General features: G+C 40.5%; 2 protein-coding genes across 2 annotated transcripts in view; one reads left to right on the top strand and one right to left on the bottom strand.

Moving 5' to 3' along the window:
* ripply2 (ripply transcriptional repressor 2) overlaps positions 1 to 22,500 on the top strand; it is a 486,302-nt gene that overhangs the window by 442,622 nt on the left and 21,180 nt on the right. The gene's annotated exons all lie outside the window — the stretch shown is intronic.
* Positions 1 to 22,500, bottom strand: part of crybg1b (crystallin beta-gamma domain containing 1b) — a gene marked incomplete at its 5' end in the record, with an annotated part of 39,094 nt that overhangs the window by 8,964 nt on the left and 7,630 nt on the right. Inside the window, 14 exons of the mRNA XM_081363350.1 lie at positions 1,622 to 1,748; positions 3,849 to 3,994; positions 5,474 to 5,600; positions 7,680 to 7,807; positions 8,517 to 8,552; positions 8,626 to 8,752; positions 9,825 to 9,964; positions 11,031 to 11,178; positions 11,283 to 11,401; positions 11,634 to 11,672; positions 11,936 to 12,091; positions 12,238 to 17,365; positions 18,737 to 19,584; positions 21,175 to 21,284. Of these exons, the coding sequence (XP_081219476.1) occupies positions 1,622 to 1,748; positions 3,849 to 3,994; positions 5,474 to 5,600; positions 7,680 to 7,807; positions 8,517 to 8,552; positions 8,626 to 8,752; positions 9,825 to 9,964; positions 11,031 to 11,178; positions 11,283 to 11,401; positions 11,634 to 11,672; positions 11,936 to 12,091; positions 12,238 to 17,365; positions 18,737 to 19,584; positions 21,175 to 21,284 (7,379 nt within the window). The remainder of the gene's footprint in view (positions 1 to 1,621; positions 1,749 to 3,848; positions 3,995 to 5,473; positions 5,601 to 7,679; positions 7,808 to 8,516; positions 8,553 to 8,625; positions 8,753 to 9,824; positions 9,965 to 11,030; positions 11,179 to 11,282; positions 11,402 to 11,633; positions 11,673 to 11,935; positions 12,092 to 12,237; positions 17,366 to 18,736; positions 19,585 to 21,174; positions 21,285 to 22,500) is intronic.

The raw sequence follows: 22,500 nt of genomic DNA, 5'->3' as shown, positions 1-22,500 counted from the left end.
AATGAACTGCACGTATACAGTATTTACTAATGTTAAACATTTACTAATACTTTATTCAAATCCTGCTAACATTAGTTAATGCACTGTGAACTAACCGCTGTATTTTTATGAACTAACATTAACAAAAGATGAACTAATACAGTAACAAAAGTGTTGCTCACGGTTAGATCATGTTAGTGAATACATTAATGTGAACTAATGAACCTTACTGTGAAGTGTTATTAAATATACTTGTAATAACTTCTGTAAAAAGTGTTCAGTTCACTTACTTAAAAAATATTTGTGAACTCGTTGACTTAAAATGATTAAGTATTATTTATCGATTTATCGATTAAGCATTAAAGCTTATTTACTTAATCATTTTAAGGCAACGGGTTAAGAAATATTTTTTAAGTTAAGTCGACTAGTCACTTTTTCCAGTGTAATCATTAACACACTTGAAGCGACTGCATTAGTCTGCACGTATACTTAGCAATCTTTTGTTTATTTTATCAATCAAGATGGAGTCGACTCCTCACGGATCAGTTTTACACTGGAATATCCCGTTTCTCTCAGACGTTTGCGGACAGAAGCTGTTGACTTTACTGAAGTATGCCTTGTCCAAACACACACACACACACACTTGCAGTCTTTACACTCGACCACTCGTCTACTTGCATCACGTATTCCCTCTATTCGGCCCAAGTGTTCAAGAAGTGTGTGTGGAACTTTAGTCTTGCAAAAAATGCAAGTGTTTACAGAGCTTTTATTTACTTATATTTTCAATACTTTGCATTTAAAAATAAACTTCTACATGTGTGTAACTAACAGAAAACACACATTTAAAATTGTGGTGCTTCTAATTAAGTGATAAAAATAGGCATTACACACATTATACACACGCGCACACACACACATTATACACATGCGCACACACACCATACTCATCCTTGCACCAATAAAATGTGCAACACTTTATGTTTTTACCACCAAATTATACGTCTCTAATTACAGTGGACTGTTTTCCTCGACATCTCGAGAGCTCCCGAACACAATGCATGATGGGATACGCTCGCACTTTTTCTTACTTTAAAAAAAAATATTTTTGTCTTGTTTCCAGTCCAAATATCAAACATTTCTTAAATCAAGATGCATTTACTAAAGTAGTAAATGACATTAGATATTATGTCTTGTTTTCTGGGAGAATTAATAAAAAATTAAGTGAGTTTTTGCTTAATAAAGGAAAATGATCAGCCAATGGGGTCAGAAAAATAATCTCGTTCCTGATTGAATTAACATTATTTTTCTGACCCCATTGGCTGATCATTTTCCTTTTTTTTAAGCAAAAACTCACTTAATTCTGGAAAACAAGACTTAATATCTTATGTCATTTTACTCCTCTAGTAAATGCTTCTCGATTTAAGAATTTTCAGATATTTGCACTGGAAACAGGACAGAACACTGAGTAAGAAGAGCATGTTTGGCAGTGGAGATAGTGTGTGTTTGGTGTGTGTTTGGTGTGTGTTTGGTGTGTGTTTGGTGTGCATTAAGGGCACTTTGGCATTTTTAAGACATGGGAAAGTTTTGCACACTCTCACACACTCTGAAGTGTGTGTGTTTGGACGGGACGAGAGTCTCTCACCAGAGTCACCGGGATCACGGAGGAGATTCGGCTGTCAGTCGCGCCCCAGTCCTCCGGGCTTCCGTAGAGACCCTTCTCCAGGACATACTGACGACCGGACAACCCGGGATCCTCGAACGCCACCCAACTACAACACACACACACACACACACACACAGACGAGGGGTTAAACACACGACGCACACAGCCCAGTCTTCAAATGTTCTTCAGTTGTGGTGTTCTTGAATCTTGTAATTCTTGAATCAGCAAAAGTAAAAATGCTTTCTGTTAGATTTTGGAATATGCGGAAAAAATAAATCAAATAATAAAGTTGGAAAAGTTCTTGAAAAAGAGACATTGAGTTACTTTGAACAAGGATCTACATTTTTTTTTTTTTTTTTACTATGGTAATTATTTCTCACATTTGTGTATATGTGTGTGTGTTATTGTGAGATGTTGTGGAAAGTATATGTTGGTTTATATGTGTTGTATGATTTTGATAAGTCTTAGCAAAACATTCAATAAATAAAGTAAAAAAGTAAAAAAAAGTAATTTACCAGATAATACAGAGTGCCGTGATACACTCACAGCGAAGTTCGTTTCGTTCTTCGCTTAGAGGTGAAAGAAGTTCGAAATACGTGACCAGCGATATGACATTTAGATGAATATTAATTTATATTAATATTAATATGAATTAAGTTTTTTATCCATATTGGTTTTTGCCGGAGACAGTGTTGGATGAAAAAGAGCAGCGTGAACGTTGTGCTAAACTTCTTCTTTTGTGTTCTGAGCAACATGAGAGACAGAATCATCATTTCTGGATGAATTATTTATTATAATAATGTACAACTAAATTCATTTTTCAAGAACGCTGAAGATTATTTAACGTGAGAACAACGCAGCTGCAGTTCTAGGGGAGAAACGCCTAAAGGTCATCAGTGTTTAAAGGTCATCAGTGTTTAAAGGTCATCAGGTCATCGGTGTTTAATGAGCTTCATATTCATCCATGATCCTCAAACTGCACCTACTCCCCAAATAATGACATTCATATAGAGCGGAAGAGCCTGACAAATACAGACCTGCCTGTGTGTGTGCTGCATTCATGCATATCTCACACACACACACACACACACACACACACACACACACACACACACACACACACACACACACACACACACACACACACACACTCACTCACTCACTGACATACATTCACACACACACACACACACACACACACACACACACACACACACACACACACACACAGTAATTACAGTGAACCGCATGGATTGTGAAATGCGCTGCACATGTTCACGCTCTCTCTCCATCTCCACCCATTTCAGATTATTTGCATAAATGCACTTCTTTGTTGATCTTTATTCGCAGACGAAATGTTTCCCCCGAATGACGATCAGCCCGAGGCGTTCGAGTGTGTGTTTGCATGTGGGCGTTTATGTCACATGACCAGCCGTTGGCAGCTAATTATGCGCATAAACCTGTTCATTAGTTCTGTGGAAGCGCTAGAAAAGAGTTTACTGGGATTCTGTATGAAACTCTAAACTTCTTTACTCGATTGCTGTTTAATTCATTAAATGTATACACAATTAAAAATGAATAATTTAATAACTAAGTCCATAAAGTGATGGAAACCCTAAAAAGCTTCTATAAGAAGCGTGTGAAAAATGAATAAGTGAATAATTAAATAAAATATACAAATGAATAAATAGGTAAATAAATGTAATAATAGGAAAACAAAAAGGAATAAACGACTTGATAAAATAAATAAATCAAATTTATTTTTTGTATTATTTTTTTCCCTAATTTATTATCCTTTGCATTTGTTTTTTAACGTGTTTTTATTCTTTTTAATTGTATTTATTTATTTTAAAGAGCTGCTTTATGCTCATAAAACAATAGAATAGCGAAAGCCTAATATTATATTCTGCACGTCATGAGCTGTGTGTCGCGTGAAGCAGAAGTGAACGCATTGTGAGAGAGAATTCAGCATGTTTGCTTTTCCATAATAGATTAATAATGCCTGAAAGACTGTACAGTACAATAGTACTCATAATATTCATTCATTCGGGTATTTAACATGCTCCTCCACAGAATACCATGGTATTACCACTATACCAAAACTTCGGACTCGGTGTGCGAGGACCTCAACAGACCGGACATACACACTTCTGTGTTGATGTTTTTAGCATCTCTATTGGCTGAATAAACTATAAAGCAGACTCACACTCCTGCCAGGACCTCGATGGAGCGAGTGTGTGGGCCGTAGTGTGTGTCCGACACGTTTTCCAGCGGCTCCTGGAGGTCCATACTGACGCCTCGCTCGGAGAAGTCCAGCTCACTGAACATCTTCATATGAGGGGAAGAGAAATCCTGAAAAACAAGCCAATTCAAAGCATTTTTACGATCTTCTGTCGCCCCTGGAGGATTGTCTCAGATCAGAAAGGTGGAGCTGGCATTTCCTGGTATTGTCCAGAGCACACACACACACTGCAGGTGTGCGGCGGAGATTGCGTAATGCATCACAAAACCTACATTAAAAAAATAACACTGCTAAAAATTATGGTTTGTTTTCCAGCACGAATATCCAAACATTCTTAAATCAAGATACATTTACTGGAGAAGCAAAATATTAAGATATTGAAGATATACTGAAGATATTAAGTCTTGTTTACTGAAAAATGCATCAAAATGAAGTGAAGTTTCTGACCCCATTGGAAGATATTTGTTCTTGTTTTAAGCATAAAATTGCTTAATTTAATTTTTTCTTAATATCTGAGGTAATTTTGCTTCTCCAGTAAATGTCTATTGATGTAAGAATGTTTTCCAGGTCAAAAAACACTAATAATCTCTATTGCAGCATTACTTCAGTGTCTGAAACGCTTCGTTCGGAGATTCAGTCTCTCTAAGCCCCGCCTCTCTGAGAGCTGCTCTGCTGTGATTGGTCAGAAAGCAAACGCTCATTATCATATCTGAATCTCAGCTCTTGATCTCAGTGATACGAACAGTGACGATGGCGTGGGTTTCTCCGTATCAATCTCAGAAAACAGCGTCTTCTCCACACGAACAACACGAACCAAACTCTTCCAGTCTCAGATACACTACAGTGTTTGAGGGCGGGGCTAAGAGACGCTGCTCAGCCAATCAGGACCAGAGGCGGGGATTATGCAAATTAGTTACATAGCAGTGAATTAGCTTTTATTAGTTACATTGTGACAGGAAGTGAGACTGGAATCACTGACGACTCGTTTCATGCAGTTGAAAATCACTTCTTTCTTTTAGGAGACAATAACTTTATTTGATCTTTGAAACTTTGCAGAGCTTTCACATTCACAAACGGCTGCATGAAAGAAAATGTTCCAAAAAAAGCATATTTGTGACCCTGGACCACAAAACCAGTCACAGAATTTTTTGATATACATTGGATTGAGATTTCATCATCTGAAAGCTGAATAAATAAGCTTTGCATTAATGTATGGTTTGTTAGGATAGGACAATATTTGGCCGAGATACAACTATTGAAAATCTGGGAATCTGAGGGTGCAAAAAAATCTAAACATTTAGAAAATCTCCTTTAAAGTTGTTCATTTATATTGCCGATTGTGCTGCATTCACTCACAAAAATACATTTTTATATATTTACAAAATATCCTCATGGAACATGATCTTCACTTAATATCCTAATGATTCTTGGCATAAAAGAAAAATCAATAATTTCGACCCATACAGTGTATTGTTGTCTATTGCCACAGATATACCCGTGCGACTCGAGACTGGTTTTGTGATCCAGGGTCACATTTTATTAGTTTTAGTTAATGATAATGAACCTTTTCCTCTAGTAAAGAGACTCACCATGAAGACGGGCCTCAGCGAGAGCAGCTTCTGCCCCGTCCCGCCCCAGTCTCTCCAGTCTAAATACTCTCCTTCCTCCAGGATGAACTGGTGCCCGTCGAAACCCTCGTGCTCGTATCCAACCCACCTGAGACAAGTCGAGGAGTAAAGCATTCATCAGATGTTTAATCCTCAGATGCTCTTCATTCCGGAATATTTTACGTTTAGTTTTTTAAGAATTTTTTACATCAGTGGAATGGTGTGAAACTTGGTAAAGGTTTCGGCACTTGCTGTGTGAACACACACATAACTCATGTTGATGATCTGAACAGGTTTAATGATCCTGTAAACAATATTCACACTCAGTGGCGGCTGGTGCTAAAAAAATTTGGGGGGGGCGCAACAAACTGAATTATTAATCCAGGACTGAATGTAGGCTAATTGTTAAATAACAATTTAACAGTGATAATAATGTAGCTATCATTAGCCTAAAGTTTAGCTAAAACTTCAGCTTGTAGGGTTGGGAAATAGCCAATTGCCAAATAAATCTGAATTTTTGGGCTAAATGGTGATGTATGGTATAATCTGAGTATTTAATTATTATTTTTCTATTTGAATAAAAAAAAAAAACCTGTATTTAATTTAAAAAAAAAAATTTAATATCCTGATCAATATTGTCCTACAAACAATGTTCATATTGAAGGTTATAAAAACAAACATAGTGTAACCTTGCTGTCTATCTGCAGTCTATCCAAAAAAAGGGGTCAAATCACATTACATTCTAACATTGCAACATTACAATCTAAAAATAAAATAATGCTTTTTAAAGAAGTAGTTACATTTACTAAACTTAAAATAAAAGAAAGTAAAAACAAAGCTAATATCATAAAAATACACATGTAGGTTTGAAATTCTCTAGCACATTTATGTTCACCAACAACAACAAATATTCAACAACAAATATTTTAGCTAAATATATTTATAATTTAGTGCTAATGTATATTTTAGTCCGAATAATTGCGCTCCTATTCTATTGCACTCCGTCTGTTCGGCGCGCATGCATGCGGCGGCGCTCGTTCACGGAAGTAGGCTGCAGAAAGCTCGCCCACTCATGACAACAAACTGGAAATATTGACTTTCTAACATTTACAGATGGAGAATATGTCCGTGAAATGTAAGTTATGCACTGAGGAAATTATTGGATGTCACTTCAGCTTATGGCTAAATATTATTAGAGGTATATTTGTTCCCACCAATCGCTGTTTACGTATGATGACGAAAGCACGTTAGTGCGAGCCCTCCCGGAACCCATAGAGAATGCATTGCAGTGCCTGCAGTTCGAAAAAAAAAATCTTTGAATGTAAGTCTATGGGAACACTCTGGGCGATTTTCGGCCATAGTGAAATCGCCCAAAAAGAGGCGGTACTCCACAGAACGTGACTTGGCGCTGATTGGACTATATCCAGAGGCAGAACAACAGTGAGTGACTGCTAGCGTAACTCTGTGGTTGAATGAGATTGTGATTGAAAAAGTCCCTTTCACACTTTGGTGGTGCGTCGCCCGATCGCCCTAATGAAGAAACCGCCGCTGTTCACACTTGAGCTCCTCGCGCTCAGAGATGATGAACGAGACGAATCTCCTCTAGTGGAAGCGTGAGGAACTGCAGCCGAACAACATCTCTCTGAAGATCAGTTTTGGGATATCAAGCTCAAATTCAGAACACGACTCGTTTAGATTTATGGCTTTAATTTTCTTGCAGTTTTAGAGTAAAACTTTTGAATTTCAAAATATATATTTCATTTAAAAATTTAAAATAGTATTTTTGTGCATTTTCATAACAATACACGTAAAAATTCTGTTACTTTTTTTAAGTTCACTTTTTAAAACGTTTCTTCACTTCAGCAATAATCTGCCAAGTGTCGTGTTTATAAAGAGATCAAACTTCAGTCTGTCGCTCTAAAGCGTTCTAGATTTACCAGTTTGAGTTGGAAATGTAATTTTCAGGTCTATGCTCAAAGAGTGAATAAATGGATTATAAATACAGTGGAAATATAATTTAGTATAAAAAAATCCCCTAAAAATACAAAATATGAAATAAAACACATTTTCGAACTAAAATATAGTACATTCATTTCATTAACACACAGGTCATTTTTGACGCACGCGAAAAGAGCACCATATTAGTGCTGGAGAGTGTATGAAAATCACAGGAGTGTTCAGGACTCACAGGCCTCCCAGGATCTTCATTGATTCCACACCCGTCAATCCGTGATCGTCCGGGTCGGAGAAGGAAAACACGTCTCCCTGCACCTCAACTCCACGGCCCTCCAGACCGGCTTTCTCATACAACACCGCCTGAAGGAGAGCGAGAGATCAAGAGCCTCTACGTTTACATGCAACCAAATAATCCGTCAGTAACGGGATTGACTGCTCAATCGGACTGAAACGTTAATACGCCTTAATGGATCCGATTGAGCTCGATCCCAATGAAATTTCGATCGGATTGAAAGATGTGGTTTATTCCTTTTCTAATCTGATCGAGAGAACATGTGAACACTTGATCGGATTGAAAGCCGAAACTGAAAGGACTGCGCATGTGCGATGACGTAAAAATTGCACATATTAATGTCATATAAATGAGTTTCCCGTCATCCTATAATCCTCCTGTCACTCAGAGTCAGTCCTGGTTTCAGTCTCTCATCCACACACGACTGTGCATTTCTACTGTGTGATCAATATAAGCAGCGGCACAACGGTTCATACGCTCATCGTCTCCAAATTATGACCAGAAATGGATAAATATTAAGTCTGCTGTTTAAAACAAATAAACAACCAATGTAGGAGAATAATTATTATGCGCAAACAGCGGGAAACTCTGTATATTCGTGTGCGCATGTCAAAATATATATTCCTATTTGAAGCTTGTGACTTATAAAAACACATCAACCCGATCACATGTTCACATGTAAACATTATATTCAGATTCATCAATCAGTCCGATTGAAACACAAGTTGTGCATGTAAACACTGTGACGCTTGAGAAGACACTGAAACTTTAACACACCTTCACTGCCGTCGGGTTCTCTACTTTCGGGAGGCCCTGTGAAGGAAGCACATGTTAGCGGAGAAACAGCATGAAGATGTGTGTGTAACGCGAGTGTGTGAAGGCGCACCATACGCAAGGGCCTCAAAGAGCCCACGATCGGCGACGGGAAACCCCAGTCCTCAGGAAACGGATATTCCCCAGTCTCCATCACTGCCAGCAGTCCCTGGAAACCTGGATCACTGTAAACCAACCACCTGTAGACGAGAACCCACACCTGTCAATCATCAACCGGCCAATCACAGAGCACCGTATATATCTGTATGTACACTATCTCTCACTCTAATCTCTATTCTTACTCCATTTTTCAAGCTACAACCACCAAACTTGGGTCAGACCTTCAGACTGTTCTGACTCGGGTTGCTGTATATTTCCTAACTGATCCGACTTACGATTCTCGATAAACGGACGATCAAAACTAAGAAAAGTCCCATAGACTTTCATTGAGGGGGGTCAAGACTTTTGCACAATAAGACTTTTGAGTATTTAAGCTATCTATCACTAGCAAAGCATGACCACTATCCTAGCACAACATGTTAAAACATATTAGCAATGTGGTAAATCATGCTAGCAACATGCTAATCATGCTAAAACATGAGAAAGCATGTTAGCACATTGTTAAATCATGCTAGCAACATGTTAAAACATGTCAGCAACACGCTAAATAATGTTAAAATCATGATATCAACATGTTAAATAATGCTAACAACATGCTAATTCTTGCTGACAATGTGTTTTTAAGTTATTTATACAAGGCTTTTATACAAGGCAGTTTTTCACAAACATTACTGTAGTTATTATTCCCCTTTTGTAACTGAAACCAAAAGAATAAACGATTTGCCCTTCAGTCTGAGTGGCGGATTAGTGGCTTCTGGGATTGTTTATATGGTGCTGTGTGACTAATGCCTCTGACTCAAACACCCTCATAAAGCATAACACACTTATGAATCATCAGGAATCTCATGATTATGCTTTCAAAGCGACCTTCCACAACACTGCCACTCTTTCAACGCACACACACTTACACTTTCGAAAGAAAATCAGAGTGGTGTGAGGCAAATCATGGTAAGGTATTCTGGGTTATTTTTAGCATGCTGGTGTGAGGTTGATTTCTGAGGTATTCTTTACAAAGCATCACATGCCCAGTTATTCATAGTGAAGATGTGCATGTCAAGAGCTTCAACTTGACCACACACACCCAACAACAGTGTCCAAACACACACCCCAGTAAACGTTCAAGGTCTGAGCAGGGCGTGTTTGTGAACTTACAGACCACTGTGGACTTTGATAGAGCCGGTGTTCAGAGGAAGGCCGAAACTGCCCACTTCCTCAGTGATATCCACATACTCGGAGCTTCTGCCCCTGCCAGTGGGCTCGGTGAACAGCTCGATCCGGGGAGGAGTGTAGTCCTACACACACACACACACACACACACACACAGAAAAACACAGCACTCACTCCAGTTACTTTTGACACTTCAGAATACGATTGATCGCTTACACTTAAACCGATTATGAAATGGCAAAGGCTGTGATTATTAGTAATGTGCAGCGTGTCAGTGCCGTACGGCTCAGTAAATGCGGCTCACTCTGAAAGCGCTGCGAGTTTGAGTCGCTTATAACGTGCATTTGAAAAAGCAACACGCGTCAAACATGTTTCCAAACGTGATACGCATTTATGAACCTCTTGTCCAACAAAAGACAACATTAACATGCTTTTAACTCACTTCATAATAACATCTGAGCTCCTCCTTCTGTGAGATGATGAGCTTCTGACACAGAATAAGGCAGTCGTGTGTTTATTAGTCATGTTTAATCAATCGAAGGGTTTCAATCTTCTGTTTATTCAGATAGCGATAGTAAGATGCATTAACATCATTAGCCTGGTTCTACCAGACTCTCATACATTTCATTTGTACAGAGAGTCTGGCCTCTCTCCATTGACAAGCGTTAACTTCCCAAGGCGGGTACTCTGTTGAAGTTTAAAACTATTGGATCTGCCCAGAGTCACTCTGGATCTGCCATAACCAATCGCTAACCATTGGTCGTGACGTAACCCTACAACTCAAACTAGCGCACGACCTCAATGTCATCGTTCTCAGCCACTCCCTCTGTTCGCTGATTGGACCGCCAAAAAAATGATCGGAGAAAACCAAAGAATACACCACAATCCCAGACGTAGTACTGAAGGGAAATAAAATTGAGCGGAAGTACGCAGGAGGGCGGAGCCAGGCTAGATGCCCATAGGGATTTCCTGGAATTACGTGTGGTGTGTGTGTGTGTGTGTGTGTGTGTGTGTGTGAGAGAGACGCCCTCTGGTGTTCAGATGGAGCATTTATTACGATCAGCCGCTGCACTGACAAGCTGCGCTTAAAATAATCGCAGCCTTTGCCAAATCACGTGCGGTTTCATTGCGATTAATTGTGCAGCGCTACTTCAGAATGTTTTTAAAGAAGATACTCTTGAGGTTTCTTACTCTGATAGCCAGGCGAATTGAGCCAATGACCATTGGGACAGATGTTTCTTCGCCCTCTTCCGCCCATTGATTGGGCAGTTCGTTAACGCTTTCCTCTTCCAGAGCGATGCATCGTCCCTCAAACCCTGGTTTCTCATACAGTATCCAACTGCAATAGGCCAAAGTGCACAGTTAAATCTAAACTACTGAAAGGCACATCATCATCATCATCATGCACTGAGTACTTGATCTCCATCCGCATTTGCTGCTTACCATCCTCTGACCACTTTCACAGATATGACACTGGACAGTTGCAGTTGTGTAGCATCAGGTTGATCCCTGTACAACTCAAAGGACTGACCGCTGAACTGATGGTGCTCAAATATCACAATCTGATGGAAACAAGATACATTTAATCATCCCAGCACTTTATGGACTTAACTCTCTGTATGGGGGCGCTTTGAATTACTGCCTGACTGGTACAACAAGTTAGAGTTAATGTGCTTATTTAAAGCATACATGAAATTCCAAAAACTTGGCTCTTGTTATGCAAACAGAACAAGGAGATCAGCTTCTAATATTTGAAAATCTCTGTTAGGTCATGAGTTTGAAATGTTGGCAAACCTTTGCAGGACGCCGATGGATTCCACGAGCTGCTGGAATCTGAAAAATAAAATATTTGCCCTTTGTGGTTAGGAGAAAAATGCAGGTAATTGTTTTGAAAGACAGTAAAAAATATGATGCGACGATGTCCCAAATATTTTACCCTTTAAACATATTAAAACTTCAAATTTCTCATGTTGTCATGTAGAAATACAGACATGCATGAATAACATGCTGGTTTCATTCTTCTGAGCGATTGCAGATATGAACAAACACATTTCTGGGATTTACAAAGAAAATAGACATTGGTGATGGACACATACATTTGGGATTTCTTTTTGAGGTTTAGCTTGAGGGATTTGGGCTTCTGGAAATTGAGGTGCAGGTGGAATCGTAACGTCTTGGGTTTTCCCGTCAGCTACGTCAACAGCCGTATTCGGATCCACTAGACCAGGTATGGAGGCACTTTCTCTAGCCACCTAACCAACACAATACACACAAACACTGCAATATGTGACATGTTTTACACTATGAGAAACGCTAGCTGGGTATTTGAATGTATAAATGTGTTGTTGCTGTGGTCATGTAGTGTGATGGATGAATGAATAAATGAGGGATGGCTGACCAGTGGGTCGATCGTATTTGATGATCGAGTGGTTTCAGGCTCCTTTGGAAGAAATTTCTCCAGGATACTAGGCAACTTGATGTCTTCAAAGGAAGGAAGAGGTGGAAGAGCGCTAGCATCTGTTTTCATAGTGACAATAGGGTCTACTATAGTTTGTCCATCAGGTTGCAGAACAACATCAGAACCAATCTGGATAGTGCTGGGAAGTGGGGGTGTTTTAGTGTCTGTTAGCATGTTGACTTGGTCAGGTGTCAGGGAAGGTCCATCATCCTTAGTAGGTTTTAGAACGACCTGGGAAGTAGTCTGGGTACCACTGGGATGTAAAAGTGCATTAGAGTCTGTTAACATAGTAACTGTGGGATCTCTCAAAGTTGTTTTGAGGTCAGGTGTCATGGTAGGTCCATCAGACTGGGTACAACTAGGTGTAGGAAGAGAATTAGTGTCTGTTAACATTGTGACCTGAGGGTCTAATGAAGTTGTTTTCAAGTCAGGTATTTGCATAGGACCATCTTCCTTATTAGGTTTTAGAACAACCTGGGAACCAGTCTGGGTATCACTGAGAGGTGCATTAGAGTCTGTTAACATAGTAACTGTGGGATCTCTCAAAGCTGTTTTGAGGTCAGGTGTCATGATAGGTCCATCATTCTCTGTGTGTTTTAGAACAACCTGGGAACCAGACGGGGTAGAGCGGCCATCATTCTTTGCAAGGACTTTCTCTATCATGACCTGTTCGGGTGATTCTGCAGTTGGTGCCAGCTGTGATTGTGGAGTTGACGTAGAGCCAGGAGCATCACTGGGTGATAACAGCCCATCTGAAGGACACTCAGTGGGGCTTAAAAACTCCATGCGTCTCCCTTTGCTAGGGCTGCGGAGAAGGCTAACAATGGAGCACCTCTCCAAACGAGACCTTGTTTTCACTGGTTCTGTTTTACTTTCATCTGACTCCTCCTCTTTTTCTCCCTCTTCCTTTTCAGACTCCTTCCTTTTCCTCTGGAAGATCAGGGACCTAGTGAGGATGCTCTCACGCTCAGGTTTTGTCCACTTAGGTTTGGAGTCCTCCTTCTTGGCCTCTGTGTCTTGGCTCGTGCAAACTGAACTGGGAGCTAAATCCAAAATAAATTCCCTCCTTCTCCTCAAACCAAACTGGAACTCCTCCGGATCAAAGGGTTTCTCTAAACGGTCTTCTCTGATGACTGGAAGGACAAACGAAGGGGGTTGCGGGCGATGATGGTTGTGTTTGCGTTGGGGAAGATTGAACGGCATTGCTAGCCTTTTCACATTTGCAATGAAGTCATCTGGGTCGATGTCCCCCGATGCATCCAGGTTGGTTTTCCTCACAGATGTGCCGAGCTTAGGTTTTGGTTCTGAAATCAACTGCTTCTTCTTTATAGGACGTTGCAGATCCACATCAAGCCAGCTAGATGGAGAGTCCCTGCTCAGGGAGGAGCTTCCAGGTGCAGAAGGGATTTTTGGAAGGAGGAAGGGTTTGGGGATAAACTCCTTTTTTCTTGTGGCTGGATCTGTAGATTTGCTGGAGGGAGATGGGGATTTCTCACTGGCTGATGGCAATGTGTGGGAGATCTTCTCTTTGGTTGAGGCATCAGGAGGCAAAGTCTTTTCCTTCAATGATGATGGTGAAGCCGTATTCTTTTCATTAGTTGAGGCAGGCAAAGTGGAGGTTGTCTTATTGGTTGAGGCTTGTGGTGATGGGGTATTTTCATTAGCTGAGTCTGATGGAGTTTTCTTTTCTTTGGATGAAGGAAGTGGAGTTATAGTCCCTCCATTGGTAGAGGGTAATGGGAACGAGGGTGATGCTGGTGGTAGCGATGTCCTCTCATTTTTAGTAGTCTTATCATTGGAGACTGGTGAATCGGTTGTGGCTGGAGGTGGAGCGTTTTCTTTAGTTGAAGACTTTTTATTGGTTGAGGCTGGCAAAGTGGAGGCTGTCTCATTGGTTGAGGCTGGCGGAGGTGTTGTTTCATTAGTTAAGACTAATGGAGGTGTGGTCTTGTAATCACCTGAGTCTAATAAAGTGGAGGTCGATTTAACGGTTGATGATGGAGAAGGTGTGGTCTTTTCATTTGGTGAGCCTGATAATGTGGAGGTTATCTCGATGGTTGATTCTGGTAGAGGTGTGGTCTTTTCTTTAGCTGATCCTGTTGGAGGCGTGGTGTTTTCAATAGATTTGGCAAGCGATGTGGAGATTGTCTCGTTAGTTGAGGCTGGTGGAGGCTTTGCCTTTTCATTAGTTGATGCTAGTGGATGCATGGTCTTTTCATCATTGGTCTTTCTTTTAGCTGAGTCTGATGGAGGTGTTATCTTTACATCAGTTGAGGCGGGTAAACTGGATAGTATCTCCTTAGTTGAGGCGGGTGGAAGTGTGGCTTTTGGAGGTGTGGTGTTCTCATTGATTGAGTCTGATGGAGTTGTGTTCTTTTCATTAGATGAGGCAGGCAAAGTGGAGGTTGTCTTATTGGTGGAGGCTTGTGGAGATGTGGTATTTTCCTTAGTTGTGCTTTTATTAGCCGAGTCTGATGGAGGTGTTGTCTTTACATCAGTTGAGGCTGGTAAACTGGATATTATCTCATTAGTTGAGGCTGGTAAACTGGATATTATCTCATTAGTCGAGCCTGGTAAACTGGATATTATCTCATTAGTTGAGGCGGGTGGAAGTGTGGCTTTTGGAGGTGTGGTTTTCTCATTGATTGAGTCTGATGGAGTTGTGTTCTTTTCATTAGTTGAGGCTGGTGGAGAATTATTCATGTCATCATTGGAGCCTAATGAAACAGAGATTGTCTCAAGGGTTGATGCTAGTGGAGGCATAGTGTTTTCATTAGTTGAGGCAGGCAAAGTGGAGGTTGTCTCATTGGTTGAGGCTTGTGGTGATGTAGTCTTTTCATTAGCTGAGTCTGATGGAGTTGTGTCCTTTTCATTAGAAAAAACTAAAGTTGTGCTCTTGTCATCTCTTGAGGCTGGTGAACTGGACACCGTCTCATTTGTTGATGCTGGTTTAGTGGTAATCTTTTCACCGGCCTGGCCAGACTGCTCGATAGATGCGTCATTGGCTGTGGATGACGATGAAGTGGGCTTCTTTTTCACAGAGCGCAGAGATAGATTCTCATTATTGGTTGGTATTACAGGAAAAGTATTATCAGACAACTGATCTTCTGTCTCTGCAGAGTTTATGTCTCCATTTACTATAGATGTAATTTCTATACTAGTGGTTTTACTCTTGGTTTTGTCTGTGCCTCTGTCTTTAGCTTCAGTGCTGGTCTTTTGTTGTTGTTGTTGTTGTTGTTGTTGTTGTTGTTGTAAGTCCCTTTTACTGGAAGCTTCTCGCCTCTCTGATTGGCTCTGTGGCTCGTCTCTTTTGAGACCGCCTCTCTCCATATGTGGAATATGAGGTGAAATTATAGTGTCCGCTTCATCATTTAGTTTTTTTACCAGTGCAGGGTTCGGTGTTGCCAGTGCCATACTTATAGAAGCATCTTTATCTTTAGTCTGATTGTCTGTATTCTGGGTTTCTTTACCCTGACTGGTTTCCATAATCGTCGTGTCTTCTTGTTTAATCTCTTTGGGCTTTACGGCTAAGCTGTCCTTTGATTTACCTTGTTTAGTTGTCTTCAGTGTAATTTTTCCTTCTATCTTTTGCTCGGTTGGCTTTGATGTGTTGACTTCATTGCTGTGTTTGTGTGGCTCAGTTGTTTTCAGTTGTTCGGTTGCTTCTGTACTCTGATAGTTATCTTTTTCTTTACTCTTATGGTTTGGCTTTGATGGTTTTTGTGCCTCGTCTGATCTTGGGTCATTTTCATGGGTATTTTTCGCTTCACGCACACACGTAGTGGTGTCTTTCTCAGGTAAGACCAACATATCTCTCTCACTCTCTCTGTTCTGCTTGGCATCGTTCCTAGAAGATGCATTGCTGCTATTGGCTGGCACGAAGAAGTCTTTAGAGTTGGCCGCTTTCAGGTCCTCCGGGGATGGTGGTTTCTCTTCATTTGTCACAGATGGATCCAGTTTCCCTGACTCTCTAAACAATGTGTTTACAATCGTGTCTCTGTTCTTCCGCCCCTCTCCTTCTGAGCTCTCTTGAACAGGCTGCTTTTTGTTGCTGTTTTTCTGTTGCTCTTCAGTTTTTGAGTCAAGGCCTGTCCGCTCTATATTCACTTCATTCCTAGTCTCCTTCGCATCCATGCTTTTCATTTCTTTGAGACCTTCTGTGTCCATATCTGAAGACTTTTGTAACCTCTTTGAGTCAGTGTTTGATTTTGCCTTTGTGCTTTGCATTATATCCAACTTTGGAGGAACTTCAGGCGTTTTGCTCGCAAACTCATCACCAGAAGTGCTCTTCACATACTGGTCTGTGGTCTTTGCAACGTCTCCCGCATCTATAAGAGGTTTTGGGGTTCTATTACACGCTGTGTTGCTCTTGTTGTCCTTGACCTCCTGTTCACCTTGACCCATTTCTTGTTTGTTCTTGCTGGTGGGGCTGAGCGGTTCTTTGCTTCGTCGTCTCTTAGATCGCGAGCCCGTCCGTCTTGGAGATTTCACCGGTGGGCTCTCGTCAACAGGAGTTGAAACTGTCGGTGCAGAACAGCTCGCTTTATCCAACTCTTTATTCCCCATGTTCGAGTCACTAGTGCTCTCTGACGATGCAGGTTTGCTTTCTGTTGCATTGTGGGATTTGGAGTCGGTTTGATCTATGGATTTGGAGTCGGTTTGATCTATGGGTTTGGGTTCTCCGCTGGTATTAGCTGTAGATTTTTCAAAACTTCCAGAACGAGATGCTTCATTACGACCAGCTGTTTTTAAATGTCCTTCATTCAATGCATGACCAGACACTCCGGACGACAACGTTAACTTCTCTTCTCCCCTCAGTCCTGCGGTGAAATTCATTGCTCTCTCTTTAACCGTTTGTTTCGGAGGAGCAGAACTGGATCGCTTTCCATCTTCTTCTTTGAGTCGAAAAGACACATTTCGAGCTGGAGAAATATCCAGATGGCGCAGGCTTGTGGAGCTAATGACGGCTTTGGTCGCTCCTCTTTCAAATAGACTGATTTTGTCTGCGATTCGTCCCTTCTGATGACCGGACTTCACATTAGTGCCGTCCACTCTGTCCTCTGGACATCTGTAAAATAACAAACAATAAAAGTCAAACGGGTAAAAAAGTGATTTTGACATCTATGACGTTTAGCATCCACTCCCTTCATTAGTCGTTTACTCATTGTGTCTTTCTTTCCTCGTTCTCTATCTTCCTTGCTTCTCCTCCTTTGTTCTTTATATCTTTGAAGCAAACCACAAACCCAAAACTGCATGACTTCCCGCTCTTCAGCACATTTGCATTTGCTTTTATAGAAAGTGGCTAACAAAAACACTGCAAGACATTATTTCAAAAGTTGCAAAGATTATTAGATAATTTAAAGGATGTTTTACTTCTCACTCCCCTTTTTACTTTGAAAGTAAATGAGTTTGCTTCAAAAAAGCATTAAAAAAGACTCTTGCGCAATATTCAAGCCTAAAGTATTATGTTAGATTTGTGTGAGGATGAGATCTGCGAGCTGCAACCGAGAGAAAGACTAAGTTATTAGTAAATAACAGTAAATCAGTGATAAATGGTACCGTAAGTTGGTCTGTTCCTCCCATATCTATCATATGCAGGAGTCACGTGGACTGCTGTTATGATATTGTATTTAAAACAATCACTGATCACTTTCCCTGAATGACAAATAACCCAAACATCTTGAATGAACTTCAAAATACATCTTGTTTTCAGCAAAATAAATGAATCAGAGTTTTTGGAATGACGTGAGAGTAACTTATTTTAAATTTTTAGGTGAATGTTCTTTTAGGAGGAGAAAAGCACAAAGCTGACATCTAGAAAAACTGGCATTTAACTATGCAAGCACTTTATTGTTATGAAAATGCCTCTTTTCAATGCAGAACGCTCTTTGAACAAGGCCAAGAACATTAACCAACAGGAATTACAAGAACCTGAGATATTTCACAACATGACGCATGGTGTTTTGTCATGATTGTCTCTGAGAAAGCTTTCCCACGTTTAGTTAAAGTTTCATTTTAAACATAAACTGGTAACACTTTACAATAAGCTTCATTAGTTAACTAGCATGAACTGCACGTATACAGCATTTATTAATATTTCTTAATGTTAATTTCAACATTTACTAATACTTTATTAAAATCTTGCTAACATTAGTTAATGCACTGTGAACTAACACTGAACAGCTGTATTTTTATTAACTAACATTAAAAAAGATGAACAAATAAAGTAACATATGTATTGTTCATGGTTAGTTCACGTTAGTTAATACATTAACAAATGTTAACTAATGAACCATATTGTAAAGTGTTACCCATAAACTTTTAAAGTGTCCACAGATCAAATAAACACAAAAGGGCTTTCTAAAGTACACTGTGTTTGTTAGTTATTTCTGTAAGCAAATCAGCAAAACAAACAAACTGGTTAAACAGGTACATTTACCTTGCTTTCTCATCAGATCTCGGCCATTTAGGATCCGTAGAGCTTTTAAGCGTCACTTGAGGATCTTCATTTGAGACCAGCAGCTTTTTAGCAAAGATCTTCTCGCTGTGAGACACTTTGATACTCCTGCGTTTGGACTCAGCGCTCTCGGTCATCCTCACCACGGGTTCCTCGTCCATGTCTGCTTCAGTGACGGGTGAGCTCGGGGAATCAGCCTCGCTCAGGTGTGTTTCCACCCATTCTGCTCGGACGAAATCCTCACGGCTACCTGAGTTTGGCTCTTCTGAACCGGAGCATTCCTGAACGTTGTTTTCCGCCTCCTCAAAAACTGAGTCAGCACATGCCGACTGTGGGCTGGTTGCCAAACTGGTTGCTACAGGACTATCAGGCTGAGGACTGGTTGGTGATTTAGTTTTAGCCCCGCCCACATCTCCATGAGAGCTCCGCCTTCTCCTTCCAGATCTTCTGCGTCCCATTTCCTCTGTGTTATCTTGATCAGAGAAGTCAGGTGTTGATCTGTTACTCTCAAACGACTGACTGCGTTTGCTTCTTTTTACAGCGGTCTCGCTGTTTTCACTTCTGCTTTGCTCTTGGCACACCTGGGATCTCGGATGTTTGGCATTCCGGCTCGGGGAAGGGCTTTTCTCTGCTGGAACGGTTTCCTCTACTGCAGGACTGTGTTTCTCATGTGCACCAGCAGTTCCTGTGTTGTCCTCTTCAGACGCCTCCTCTCGCTGTGTTTCGGAGTCGGGATCATCTCCGCTCAGAGCCGGGCCGCTCCAACCCCACGCCAACCAGCTCCCGATGCGACTGAGCACCCCTGGGCTGCGCTCCTGTGGACTCTCAGCCTGCACACACACAAACACACATGCAAAATCATGAGGGATTGATCTGTAACACATTTAATGTACTTTTCAGGCTCTACTAGAACCGGTTTTCCTGCTTGAATGTTGATTATTCTCCTCATATTCTCCATTGTTGCGGCTCCTCTCTTCCCAGTCTGTCAGTAACGCTCTGTTTACTTCCTGTCTCTATGAAGCCCCGCCTTCTGAAAAGCACACTGTGCTCTGATTGGTCAGCTGGATCAGTGTGTTGTGATTGGTCGAGCGCTTCGAGTGTGTTTGGGAAATGTCCCGCCCCTTAACATTACCGCCAGTTTAACACACTACTGACTAACTCAACCAGGCCCCGCCCCTTTATTCTGTGCATTAATTATTATAATGAGGAATATTGTGACGTGTTCGTTCCCGGAAGAAACTCAAGATACAGTGGAGGCGTTTCAGGAGTTCAGGAACACTGACACTGATATAGAGAAGAACTAAGATCTTTTTTAATGCTCAAACAGCAACATTTAAAAGCATTAAAGCAAAAGACAGATCAACCAAATACTAAGATATTCTCCAATTTATTTTTCAAATAAAATTTTCACTCATTATGTTTATCATGTCATTTGTAATGAAAAATTCTAATGAATTAAAACAATTTCCACAAGAAAGCCCCACTATTATATTCTAATGCTCGAAAATTAGATGTTCAAAAAATATATAAACATATTATGTTTTATTTATAATGATTATATTTATAATAATATAATACATATATAAATAGTATTACACAATATTTAATTTACATCTCTTAAAATATTTGAAAACAGAACACATGGACTATCAGTTGACAAGTCTGACAGAAGGACACAATCTGTTAAACACCTCATGCTTAAATCAAATGTCAAAATAGCACATTATGAAGGTTTATTAACAGTAAATGACCATCACTGCCATCAAAGATTAATTTTACACTTTTTGAAGGAGACCCATATTGTTATACAGACACAGCTAATATATTGGATTTAGTTTGGATTCCAATGACATTTTTCTGCAACTTTATCCAAAGGCAGTTCATGACTTTTGGTCTAATAAACTAAAGCAAAGCGTGCCAGAGAGTTTTCCTCTCTCTCTCCACAGAAGTACAGTCAGTCTGAGAGAACACGGAACGTTCTGTCAATGTTCTCTCAAAGTTAAGAACAAACATTCTTCCAGTGACGATAATATAACGTTCGTTCAAAGTTATCTCTAATGCTCTCAGAACGTTCGAACGAAAACATCATTCATGGTACGTTTTATTTCCAAAACGTTTTTATGTTTCTACTTGTTTTAGAACGTTCAGAGAATATTCAAAAGCAACGTTCTCATAATGTTTGAAGAATGATACAACGGAATGTTCTGTCAGTCAACATTCACACATAACCAAGAAAATGCGTCTTTAAAACATTTATAAACAGAACATTCAGAAGTAACGTTTTCATAACTTAATGCGAACGTCGCGTAGAATAGCCTTTTGTTACCTAACACAGGATTTGGAAGAAAAAAATTAAAACGGAGAAAAATATGATTAATAAAGAAACGGGGAAAGTTTTCATATTCATCATCAAATCTCACACAGTCATCCTGCTGATGTTCAGAACTCACTGTCCGAATCGGCGGCGCGCGGAACACCCAGAGAAGCGCGTCTTTCGTCCCGCCAGCGAGAGTCGTGAAATGATCCAGCCCTGCGGCTCAATGAATCCAGATCGATAAAAGCGATCAGGAATGAACGTCCGGATCAATAAAAGAACGCTTGAGGATCGTTAATTATTAGTGATCTGCAGGGCGCGCGCAGGAGCTCCTCTGTGACGCGCGCGCGCGGGGAGAGACGGAGACAGGATTGAGTTTCAGAGGATCAGATGAACCCAATCCAGCACAATGAACAAGAGAACAGTCACAGAACACTTCAGTTTTCCAGCCTCCCAAAGTGCGTTTAACACAGTGATGCTCACAGCTGCTCTCATGCTATAAACGTATTTAAAATATGAAGCTGAAAGCTGTTTTCATGATCATGCATATTTTTATTTGTATGTGCAGCAAATTATCTCCTTAAAGTATTTTGTAAACTGTTTTTAAAAGTGACTTTAGGTTCTCCTAGCAACTTTCTTAGTTATTGTTAACAAAACCAAGAGAGAACGTTCCTGTAATGTTATAAAAATAACATTAGGGGAACGTTCCCATTTCCAATGGAGACGTTTTTTCTAAACACAATAATAAAGATATTTAGGCCGAATCCATTTATTTTCAAACAACTTACAGTAGGAAAGCCCAATACTCACAGAGTTGAACGTGTCAGAGATGAATCATATCAGAACGCACTGATGCTGGAGCCTCGCGTAAAGAAGAAAGAGAAAGCTCAACGTTTGCTCTAATTATTTACCTGCTTCTACACGCACGTCACACCCACACCTGTCCTGCTCGTGCACAGACCTGTTCACTTCCCGCGATCTGGAGCCATTCTGACCATGCAGTCAAGTGTGTAAACACTGAGAAACTCACCATGATCCAGCGTTGAGTTCAGCGTTCGCGTTCACCTGTGAGGATCCATCGGTCGAGCTGTGGCCGGAACAGGTGTGTCGAGCACAGAGGACACGACAGGTATCAGAACACGACAGGTATATCGACTGTTGTGCAACGGCTTCAGTCTAACAAACACACGCTGAATTATTCATGCACTCGAGGCCAACACACACACCCACGGTTAGACTCTGGCCTCTAACACTTTAATGAGCCGAGAGGGTTCAGGAAAACACATGAAATGAGTTTAAGCATACACACACACACACACACACACACACACACACACACGTCTGAAGGAACATGCTTTTACTGTAGCCTATGTTATGGGTTTATGGGTCACTAACCCGGGGCTAGCTGTAACACACTTGTTTTAAATACTTC

This window comes from Scardinius erythrophthalmus, assembly GCF_964197995.2.
Source record: "Scardinius erythrophthalmus genome assembly, chromosome: 4".
In the NCBI taxonomy this organism is placed as follows: domain Eukaryota; kingdom Metazoa; phylum Chordata; class Actinopteri; order Cypriniformes; family Leuciscidae; genus Scardinius; species Scardinius erythrophthalmus.
This window is presented reverse-complemented; position numbering and strand designations above follow the sequence as displayed.